The sequence below is a fragment of the Nothobranchius furzeri genome, chromosome 5, assembly GCF_043380555.1.
Source record: "Nothobranchius furzeri strain GRZ-AD chromosome 5, NfurGRZ-RIMD1, whole genome shotgun sequence".
Lineage (NCBI taxonomy): Eukaryota > Metazoa > Chordata > Actinopteri > Cyprinodontiformes > Nothobranchiidae > Nothobranchius > Nothobranchius furzeri.
Window position 1 is genome coordinate 50,165,937 of NC_091745.1, and position 12,125 is coordinate 50,178,061.

Sequence of the window (12,125 nt, forward strand, 5' to 3'; positions counted from 1 at the left end):
TTGCCATCTCCTGACGCGCTGGAGTGTCCCAAATCATCATATACTGACGCTTGATCACACGCGTCCTATTTTGACGCCTTGGGTGTGAATGTGCTGTCCTCTCGGAGGTTTGACCTTGACCGAGACCAGAGACCCACCATCACTCCTTCATGGGTTATTTTATGTAAACTGTGTTTAAATTTAACCTGTTGCTTCTGTTTCAGCACAGGAAAACATTTAGGAAACCAAACATTTTAAATATGTTTAAGCTTCCAAAACTTTTGAATAATCATTGAAAGGAGCAATGAGTTATAATTTACAGTGAAATAATCACTAAAGAGTCTAACGTCTCACTCACACTGGAGGAAGGTTCTACTAACAGATTTCCTTCTCAGCCTGTGTGCCATCTGTGAGCTTGCGAGGTGCCAGAGTCGGCGTTTGTAACCCGGCACCAGCAGGCTAATAGCTCCAGAGTTGTTTAAAGAACCGAAGCCAGTAAACAGGAGCGACCCAGAAGTTGTTTCTTGTACGCCTAAGAAGCCACGGCATCTTTTTGTTTTACTCTAATATCAGGTGAAGCAGATTAGAGGCTAACGTTGAGCTAACACTAGATATGGCCTGTCATTTATGGCTCGTCTTTGCTTGTTAGCTAGCAGCCTTGAAACTCCTGGAACGGCGGTGATGAAGTCTGCAGTATCCAGTTTAACATGTGTGTGTAGCCCTAACCCTTATGGTGCTGCTGCGTGATGCTAAAACAGAAATGATCTGTGAAACACAGGTTATCATTACAAAAACTCCAGTGATGTTCTTGCTTGGGTTGCTGTCTCCCTGTGATGGCTTTACTTTACTCACCCCCCGTCTGGGTTCACCCTTCAGGCCTGACTCTGGTTTGAAAACCCATCAGGGATTCTCAGAGGTGATTTCCTACTTGCTGGACTGTTAAGTGACTCTCATTGGGAAATGTAAGCTTCAGCTCCAGGCAGCAGGGAAGCCGTTAAAGATCTCATCCAGACGAAGCAGCAGCAGCATGAATATTTGATCCCATTTTCCTTCAGAACAACTGAAGCGTGTGAACCCATGGGACTGCCCCAGTCGATCGGCTTTTGTCGGGCTTTATCACAAGCTGAAGCTCCACGGATCCTCACACAGCAGCTTTAACCATCTCCATTCTGATGAAATGACAGGGACTCGTCTTCTACGTGTCTGCACTGGCTTATGCTCACCGTGTTGCTTCATAAACAGCCCAGCTTCTTTCCTGCAGTATGAGGATGCTTTTCAGACGTCAGCTTAGGTGACAGGCGGGGTTTCTCATCACCTGCTGGGAGATGCTCATTTTCTCTGCAGGATATCTGATTTGGGTGAAAATAATGGTGTTTTCTTGCACAGCAAACACTGTCGGCTCTGAATGGTGTCTGGAATGGTGCATTAACACACCTCCTCAGGTTTCATTAGAGCGGGTGAAGACGCTCGATGTTTGCTTTTCTAAATGTGATCAGGACCTTGTTTGGGATTACTGAGAAGGTTTGTTCCAAATCCTTAATGCTAAAAGACTAGCTGCTGCTAATGATTCCCTTTCTGCTTTTCGCAGAGAAACGGTGGTTGGCTTCATTCTTCTCCCACATGGTTGAGTTTACTGTTCCACTTTGTGGAGGAGGAACGATTCCTCCTGTTTCCATGGGTGAGCTGTCTTAGTGTCAGCAGGATTTGCTTTTAAGAATCCTCCCATTTATGTTTGTTTTGTAGACTAGCTCAGTGCAGTTTCTGTAAAACAAAACTTAACCAGTAATTATACTCAAATGATCAAAAACATGCTGTATTCACTGCTGAGAAAAGAAAGTTGTCACTTTTTGGATAATTAAAGTGACACTTGGGTAGTTTTTAGCACCCCCATTGTCGGTTTAGCAGAACCTAAATCTACCTCCTCCGTGTGGGTTCATCTTCATCTCACAGCTGAAACGTCTCCTTCTTCAAGCCTGATTTATCCTTGTCCACCAGCTCTGTGAGGGAGAGTTTTGCTTTCAGACTCCACCATCTCCTGGGGAGTGTTGCAAAGCACTTCCCCACCAGGACAACAGAGGGCGCAACGCTCTTCTGGGGTGTCCTGCCACCATTACAGTCACGTATCTGCTCCTCGATGGTGTATCTACTATTGTGTTTACACTCTTTTAACGTACTTCAGAGATGTTTTAACATGAACACATTCGCCCCTGTCCACCTCTTCATGCGACTGGCACTTCTAAACGTTCTCGTCTTTTCTGTCCATAAATAAAATGCTTGCTTCATATATTTGTACTCTTTCAGTCACAAGGGAATAAGTTTTTATATTTTCATACTTTTCCCCATGATGCGTTCTTCAATCTGGTCCGTGTCTACTGCTAAATATCTCTGTTTTCTGAGAGGGCAAAGACGGTGCTGTTGACGAATTTACAAGAAGTGGCGTCCTGACCAGTCACAAGCTTGCGGTCTCCGCCTCTTTTGATTTGTTAAAAATTGGGACATGTCTCTGTCACCCTCAGTAAACAGCCCTTGCGTCTCCGCATAACGGCACTGTGCGTCTCCGCACCAACGCAGACGAGAAGTATAAATTAGGCTTTAGTGTCTACAGGAGCTAAACCAAACAAATCAGCTGTGTTCACGATCTAAAACATGCAGCTGGAAGCCGACTGCAGCAGCAGGCATGTCAGCTCCATTTGTTTAATACATGAAGGTGGCAGCCCGGCACTCTGAAGTCGCAAGTGCACTTTTCTGGCCACAGGTGTGGTGGGGGTCTGAGTGACATTTCATTAACCCTGTAAATGGTCTTTTTAGCACAGACGATATCATGATGTGCTTTTGTACATCTTTAGCGTACGGACTGGGTCTAGTGACGGGATGTTGTCGCTACACATCTGACAGTCTGGGTGTGGCTGCTGGACCTGAGCCCAGCGTAACAAACACGGTGGTTAACGGGTTCAAATCCCGTCTGACCTTCTAGATGGAGTCTTAGTATTAGCGCCTTCAGATTCAGCTCATATGTGTCTACTGCCCCCTGGTGGAGGACCTACAGGTGGCAAGGCCCCACTGTGTGTTTTATTTTCCCTGTTGTGATGATATTTAACTACATAATGAAATAAAGGTGGTTATTTTATAGCAGCTAGACTAGGATTAGACGCTGACTAGTTATTTATTATGCAGCTTTCAGGGGTTAAAAGGTGGTATGGTCGTTGGCTCCTTCCACGGTCACCCACTGGTGGAGCTCTCCCTTCTGGTGGGCTCCAGGCTACAACCAAGTCACCTGCATTATGCTCATGAAGCATTTCAGAAGTGTCACCTTACCTAAAGACTACTTGTGTTCTTCCTTGATATTTAAGCAGGTTTTGTTGTGAAGGTCTGGATGCCCTCTCCAGCTCCCTGGACCTTACCTGCTTTCCTCCCCTCCACTGGCTCTCCTGCATGTTCTCCCTGTTAATGCTCCTGTTTGGCTTCTCTAACCCTCTGATCATCTTCTCTCCTCCAAACTTGAAAGAGAAACAACACAGTGAACGTCCTCCGCACACCAACTAATCCTGTTCTCCTTGCCTGCTTTGTGTGCTCTCCTCCGTAAGACCTCCTTTGCTCCTCCCATTCGTTTACTACTTTTGCTCCACGGTACTGGTGGTACATTTGCTCATGACATCATTCCAGTCATGGCTGCCTTAGGGAGACGCCCCACTGGGGTGGAAAATTGCGCAATCAGAGCTGCTTTGGGCTGCTGGATGAATCCCTGCATTAACATTCAGAACACACTTTTCACATCTTGATAAAAAACCTCTCAATAAATTCAATCAGAAAGTAACAGAGAACCTCCTCAGCAGAACAAGAGAGGAAATCATATCATATTTATTTTATGATCAACAGAAACAAATGATTACATTTTCATTTATGCTGAGTTAAGAGATAATGACCCGACAGATGCATTATTTAGACAAATGTAAAACAGAAATCTTTCTACTGTTCTGTACTCTAAAGTAAATCAAGACACAAAGTTTTTATCTCAAATTTCCATCTTCAAGCCTTTTTCTTCACATTTCATTTTAGTACCCACGCTCGACTGCGTTTGTGCCTTCTGAGAACCACCTCCTTTAAACTTTTAGTGGAGGAGTGAGCTTTCAAGCGGCAGAGGGGTGCAGAAATAGAGAACGGAGAGGTTAAAATAAGACCAGGGAGAAAAGGGAGGATGCTGCTCTGTCTCTTCGTTCCTCTAAAACCTACAGAGCAGGCTGAAGGGAGAATGTGGGGGAGTTCTTTGTTGAGTAAATCCATCACACACACACACACACACACACACACACACACACACACACACACACACACACACACACACACACACACACACACACACACACACACACACACACACACACACACACACACACACACATACACACACTTCAAACATCTTTCTAGGAAGGGGTCAAGGTTCAGTGGCGTATTGACCAGCTCTTCTCTAGTGGGTTGACCAGTAGCCTTCTCCTAGATTCACCTTGTGTTACACCAACATATGAAATAAAACATGCGTTCCTCTTCCCTATTCCACTACACGCCACAGTAATCACATCAAATGGGCCTTGATTATTATGGCAGAGCGAGCCGGCTGACTCAGGACACAGTGCAGACAGAGAGGAAGCAGGGTGAATACAGATGGAGGAGCTGCTTTACAGCTCCGAGTCTGAGCATCAGAGCAAGTACAGGAAATAGGCTCTAAACGTGTCCTGTGGCATCAAGACTTGAAGACCAAGAAACAGCAAACAGATTAAAGATTGTAAAGAAAGCATAGTTAAAGTGTATTCTTCTCATCTTCTGTGTATAAAAGTGCTGCAAAGGCCAAAAAGATTCTCTTACTGCGAAACATTGAAACAGGAGGTGAGGATCCAAATGCGGGGAAGAAGGCAGGCAGGCAGGCAGTAAGGAACGTTTTAGAGGGGTTTTTAATCATGGACACCACGGGACATGAAAACAATGGACAGACAAGGGACACAGAACTGGGAGGATTTAAATACACAAGGAGGTGGGATCTACAGTGATTGGGAGACAAGAGGCTGGTGGGAGCAATCAGGAGAGACACAGGACTGAACAGAATGGGGAGACAGGACAGGTTGTGACAGTACCCCTCCTTCAAAAGGGTGGTACCCGACGCCCAACGCAGGCCAAGACGGAGTCTGGGGGGCCAGCGTCTGGGGCACAGGAGGTGATGGGTGAGGATAGGGCTGGTGATGACTGGAGGCACTAACTTGAGTGGAGGCGCTGGCCCTAGCACTGACTTGAGTGGAGTTAACAGGAGTGGATGTGCTGAAGGTGTTGACTGAATTGGAGTTGACTGGAGTGAAGCTGACTGGAGTGGAGCTGGCTGGAGTGGAGGCGCTGAAGGCGCTGACTGGAGTGGAGGCGCAAACTGAAGTGAAGCTGACTGGAGTGGAGCTGGCTGGAGTGGAGTTGGCTGGAGTGGAGGCGCTGGCTGGACTGACGGAACTGGCTGGAGTGGAGGCACTGACTGGAGTGGAGGCTCTGAAGGCGCTGACTGTAGTGGAGGAGTTGACTGGAGTGAAGGAGCTGGCTGGAGTGGAGGACTTGACTGGAGGCGGGACCGCTGGAACCAGAATCTCTGGAGGCGGGTCCGCTGACTTGGCTGGAGGCGGGACAGCTGGAACCAGAATCTTTGGAGGTGGGTCCGCTGACTTGGCTGGAGGCGGGGCCGCTGGAACCAGAATCTCTGGATGCGGGTCCGCTGACTTGGCTGGAGGCGGGGCCGCTGACTTGACTGGAGGTGGGACTGCTGGAACCAGAATCTCTGGGTGTGGGTCCGCTGACTTGGCTGGAGGCGGGACTGCTGGAACCAGAATCTGTGGAGGTGGGACCTCTGGAACCCGAATCTCTGGTCCACTGACTTGGCTGGAGGCGGGGCTGCTGCAGGCGGGTCCACTGACATGGCTGGAGGCGGGTCCGCTGCAGGCGGGGGATGCTGACTGGACTGGAGGTGGGGCCGCTGCAGACAGTGACACTGACTGGACTGGAGGCAGAGCCGCTGCAGGCGGGGCCGCTGACTTGACTGGAGTCGGCTCTTGCAGAATCAGAGCGGATAGTCTCCAGCTGGAACTCGTGGAGGTTGAGGATTTGACGGAACCAGACCAGCTCAGCTTGGAGGCCGGCGAGCTCTGTTGGATGGGCTGCCGGCTCGGTCCCTTGGCCTGGAGATGAGGGAGGGGCTGACTGGACCGGAGACAGAGGCTGGGGGTCCAAGCTGGCGTGCAGAGCAGGGGCCTCTGAAATGGGTGGCACCACTCTGCTCCCACGACCTCTCCATCTGGTCCCTCTCGTGGTCCCCCTGGAATGGGAGGAGACCTCAGGAGGGGTGTCCTCTGGCTGGGTGCCCTGCCCATGAGACGTCCTCACAACCACCCCCCAGGGGGCTGAGTCACCGAGGAGCTGGAGGTGACGTCAGCAGGGGGAGCGGTGAGCCCGCGGTGCAGCTAAGGGGCAGGAGGTGACAGTGGGGTCCTGGTTCTTTCCCAGCGCCGTGGGTCAACTCCGGGGGAGCACACAGCCAGTCTGATGCCCACATAGCAGGAGCTGTCTGGCTGCGTCTCCCAGTCCAACGTCTCATCTGGCTCCGGGAGCGTGGAGAGGATCGCTGAGGCTGAGGTTCAGCTGCGGCGTCTGCGGCGAAGAGGCGCTGGAGGAGGGGAGGCCGGCTGGTAGCTCGGGGTGAGCCACCGGCTGGCCAAAAGAGTCATGACTATGGTAATGGATCAGTGTCTCTTTAAGTGATTCAACAAGTTCAACAACCTTAGAATAATCCACCATTTTAGACTGGAGCATGTCTGATAAATATTTGGAGTCACTGACAACCTTTCGAAAGAGAACAAGATATCCGGCAAAAGTTAGATCAGTCTGAGCCAATATCACCCTTGCTTCAACAGCTCTTTGTGGATGTTTCTGATGTCATCTCTTCAAGCACCTGTACAATTGCAGGCAACCTGTCCATAACATTGCAACATGCTATGTGCCTACAAGCCCAACGTGTATCACTTAGCTGTTGAAGCTCTCGTGGTGCACCATCAAACATCTCCTGCTGCACTTCCAGCCATCTGTTATGTACATAAGAGCCAGATATGAATGTGTACATTTGTTCTAACAAGGAGAAGAAGTTTCCTGCATCTGCCACACTTTTTACAGCATCTACAATGACAATGAATGAGTGTTTTTCATGACAATGACATCTACAATGACCAAATTTAAGCAATGTGCACTGCAGTGAACATAAAAGGCATGTTTAGCTACTCCTTTTATTTTAGCTTGGACACCTGCATGTGCTCCACGCATAACTGCTGCACCATCATAGCCTTGATCTACGAGGTTGTCCTTATACTCTAGGCCATGCTTCTCAAGAAAGTTTATAATCTTAAGGCAGCAGCAACAATCTGTTCTGCCACTTCAAACTCTCATGAACCACACCACTGTAACAGTATATCAGAACAAATTAAATTTGTTCTTTTTTTGAACATCTCTAGTTTCATCCACAATCACTGAAAACTGCTTGCTCTTTTTAACCTCTTGAATGATTTATTTTTTAACCATTCCAGCTAGGCATTCAAGTATTTCATTTAGGATTATTTTACTAGTGTACTTAGCATTTTTTGCTTGTTGTAGTTTTTTTAATGACAGGATTATGGTTACTTAGCAAATCTAACATAGATAGAAAAATCCCTTTTTTCTCAGAATCGGAAGTCTCCCTGTGACTCTGCTGGGCTATATTTTCTGTTGCAGTTAGAACAAGGATCTCAGCCAGTGTTTTTCAGTCACTTGTTTCTTATTTTCCTCATCCATTATTGCAAATAATGAAGCATTTTTTCCACAGATTTTTGTTCTCTGTCCATGCAAACTTTGCATTTACGTGGCTTTCTGATGTTGCATGAGAACAGAAACCGTTCATTTTTGCCTTTTTCCAATTTTGATAACCCTCAAGGGAGGTGAAAAACAGTCCTCTGAGCATCAGGAAGAGGGAAATTGCTGTAACGGAATGAAATGACAGTTTTTTCCCCTCCTCTGCACAGGACTAGTCTGCATGAGATATGGCCTCAAGGTCTCATGCATTCGCTCTAACCTGCTTATTTTCAGCTCAACAGAAGAATGAAGAATGAACTCTTTTCTTTTAATTAATCAAAGAACTCTATTTTAATGAAGCTAATCCAACCAAGTGTTAGTCAACAAATAATATGTGACTGATCTGTGAAATCAAAATATTAATTATTTTATTATAATCCTGTAGAATATAAAGGTACTATGACTTTAAATGTTCCAACAGGACTCATTTCACATGTAGGTTGATTACTATCTTCACTGATTAACATTTTTAGTGCTTTGACACTTACATATCTATCTTTTTATAGTACTTTTACTAGGGCAATTAAGTTTTGAAAACCTTTATGATTAACTTTAATTTACCATTATGGGCTACAACCAATTTTGCCCTTCATTTTGAAGACATTTTTGCATAGTGTAGTGAGTTCTCCCATATGCAGTATAGGGTTTTATTAATTTTATTCTTTTTTGCACCACTTTTTGCATTACACGTAGAGGTAATGCACCCATTTCTTCGCTTAGGCTAATTCACATAATTCCTACACATAGTACTTGCAGGCACTCACAGTGTTAGGTTTCTTTTTTTTTTAATTTGCATTGGGCACCATTTTGTTGTGTCTACACTGATGTGCCCTGTGCTGTGCTCGCTCTCCTCTCCTGAGTTCGCTGATGATCCTCGCTTCCCTGGGGTGGACCCATGACTCGTCATCGGAATCCGCTCCTCCTGATGGGTGTTCCGGCTCGTAGGACCTGGAAGACCGTTTGTTCCAGCATGGCTGCTGGGAAACTTCGCTCACTGGGACCTGACCTGCCTGCTGCTCTTTCCCATACTGAATCACGATAAGTGCAATTACAAAGCTCAATATACTGTTGGAATTATTCCCTACCCGTGGATACGTAAAGTTTTGCTCCTGCTTCAACTTATTACCCCAAATGGATACCTTACTAATTTGCTGACTTGTATGCTTCCAAAGGGATTATGCCAGACTGTTGAAACCATAGACTGTTCTTCGGAGTGGGGTTCGTACCTCACCACTGTTCGCCTCTTCCGGGGGACCTACAACTTCCCCTGTCATCGGAGTCCCTTTAGGACTCTGGTTTGTTCAACGCCAGGTGGTCTCTGCACGGACCACCATACCATTGAAAAGGGGGGATATGTAACAGAATGAAATTACAGTATTTTCCCCTCCTCTGCACAGGACTAGTCTGCATGAGATATGGCCTCAAGGTCTCATGCATTCGCTCTAACCTGCTCATTTTCAGCTCAACAGAAGAATGAAGAATGAACTCTTTTCTTTTAATTAATCAAAGAACTCTATTTTAATAAAGCTAATCCAACCAAGTGTTAGATAAGATGTGACCGATCTGTTAAATCAAAGTATTAATTATTTTATTATAATCCTATAGAATGTAAAGGTACTATGACTTTAAATGTTCCAACAGGACTGCTTTCACGTAGCGTTAAAAGACATGACACATTACTTTCACTGATCCAATCAGAATTTGACAGATCTGATGGAGGCGTGGTTTTGATGGTGTTTGGTAAAACCTGTCAACTTTTCATTCGACCATAAACCATAACATCCAAAGTATAAAACTATGCCCATGTCATCTCTAACGCCAGTTCAAAGCGTTCCAGAGAAGTTGTCGGAGTGGCCAATCCGTAATTTTCCCCTTTAACCGAAAGAACCAACGACAAGCTGGAAAATTAATTTTTGTTCCAACTGCTGCAACGGTTCCTTTCAGAATAAAAGCTGAACCATCAAGACCCAGGCTCGGGTCTCACCAGACGCCAACAAATTGTTGTGATCCGGAAGTATCTCACAGACTGGACTGGTCGGCAGCCGCTGCATTTCCTACCGGCTCGGTTCCAGAGAAGGTCAAGCTGGACCTCGACATTCCTGATCTAAAGGGGACTTCCTGAAGGGTAGGTAGACCGGCAAATGGCGTCGAATGTGTTTATGAACCTCCTAACCAAAGCTTAACGCGAAGACATCACCTTCAGTTCCCATCAGAACTAATCGTAGCTTCGGATTTGCCGGTTCTGATTAACATCACACGTCATCCATTCACCGTCTCATCCACTTTAGTTACACCATACATTTAGTGGTTATAGTCAGTCTAGTTTAATTTGCTAGTAATAAAATTGTTAACTTTTAAACTTCACTCTCTCTTCTGTTGTCTCTGAGTGAATACGAAGCGGTTACCTAATCCCTGCAATAAAAAGTTCCAATCTTCTGGTTTAAATAACCTCACAGATCCATAAGGTTGATTTCATATTTCCTATGGAAGCCTACGCCTTATGACTTATTACAGTTTTTCCCAATTGTTTACACACATTTTCTGGTACTTGAGACACAATTACCACAACATGTAACCAAGTAACCAACCCCCCTAACCAATGTTGCGAAACTACAAGCACAATTCCTGCTTTGAACTCAAATTTCAAATCTAAAACACACTTTTCTCAAAACATTACACACAATTCTCTGCTGTTGGCACAATTTTCATACAGGAACTATCTTGTTATCACAAGGAACACACTGCTATTCAAATGTGCACACTGACTCATCACAAGGGCAAACACCTGTCACACAGTTTTACAATCAGCAAACAGAACTTTAGCATAAAAGGGCAACAGGTGAGCTCTTCTGTGTTGGAGCAATGGATGCCAACTTTGGAAACAGAGGCAGAGCCAGAGGAGGAGGATGGGGAGGATGAGGATGAGAAAGAGGAAGACCAAGGACCGTAATCTCTGATGAGATCTGAGCCACAGGTCAACAGGGTGCAATTTGAAGGAAACTCAGAAAGAGTCAAAGAATTGTGACATAACTATGTGCAAGTGAGTCCCGCAATTGATGCATACACTCAACACTGTGTACAGTAAATTATACATATTTCAATATTGTAATCATAATGATGGTGCGTCACACTAGTGACCACTCCATGTTTATTTCTGATATTGTCATATGTGTTGCAGAGAGTCCTTGAGCTAGAGGCAGCTGCAGTGGAGCACCAGTTCATCTTCTTTGATGAGGTTGGATTCGACCTCACAAAACGACGAAAGAGGGGAATGAATATCATTGGCCAGCGTGCCATTGTTGAAGTCCCTGGCCAGCGCGGAGGGAACATCACAATGTGTGCAGCGCTTGGCTACCATGGCATCATCCATCACCATGCTACCCTTGGCCCCTACAACTCCACCCATCTAATCACATTCCTGGACACCCTACACCACACACTCATCCCACCAGATCAGGTAGATGGTCCAGAACTGCCCAGGTACGTTGTCATTTGGGACAACGTAAGTTTCAATCGGGCTGCTGTTGTTCATAACTGGTTCACTGGCCACCCGCGCTTTTTAGTTGCTTATCTCCCTCCATATTCTCCATTCCTCAATCCCATTGAGGAATTGTTTTCTGCATGGAGATGGAAGGTGTATGACCGACAGCCACAAACCCGTATACCTCTTCTCCAAGCTATGGAGGATGCATGTGGAGATATAGCAGCTGATTCTTTTCATGGCTGGAATCGCCATGCTAGGAGATATTTCCCCCGCTGCTTGGCCAGGGACAACATTGCTTGTGATGTGGATGAGGCGCTGTGGCCAGACCGCAACAGAAGAGAGGATGCAGCATAGTTTTATTGCTTTACTGTAACTGTACACAGTAAATTTCTGTTGGATGTAGTTTATGTGTGCAACTTTGTGTTGGTTGGGAATGGGATAAACATTGTGTACAATGTTTTATGGGAAAAATAAAATAATTTCTACCATGTATTTGTGTGTTCAGAGTGTAAAAACAATATTCTGAAATAACAACGCATGCACGTATTTACTGTCTGTAGTAGGTGTGTTACACTGAACCAAAAAGGCTTTAGTCATGATGAATGGAGAAGAAGTGTTTTCCATTCATCATAGTGTTTAACATTGAGCACATAAGTGTTCTGCTGGTTCTTATAAATGTCTATTCATATGATGGTTTGTGTGTGTCATTTGACAACAAAATCACATTTTGAGGAGAAAGTACATTGTTTTGAATGTGAAGTTT

The 12,125-nt window shown here is 45.7% G+C and overlaps 1 protein-coding gene across 1 annotated transcript; it reads right to left on the bottom strand.

Moving 5' to 3' along the window:
* Positions 1 to 4,395: 4,395 nt before the first annotated feature.
* LOC139069839 (uncharacterized) lies at positions 4,396 to 11,562 on the bottom strand. The gene has a single exon (XM_070550856.1). It carries the CDS (start codon positions 6,372 to 6,374, stop codon positions 5,013 to 5,015), a length of 1,362 nt encoding a protein of 453 aa, XP_070406957.1. The 5' UTR covers positions 6,375 to 11,562; the 3' UTR covers positions 4,396 to 5,012.
* Positions 11,563 to 12,125: the final 563 nt, after the last annotated feature.

Bases quoted from the DNA above. Each gene is read 5' to 3' on its own strand.
- LOC139069839 (XM_070550856.1), bottom strand. From the start codon at position 6,374: ATGGGCAGGGCACCCAGCCAGAGGACACCCCTCCTGAGGTCTCCTCCC.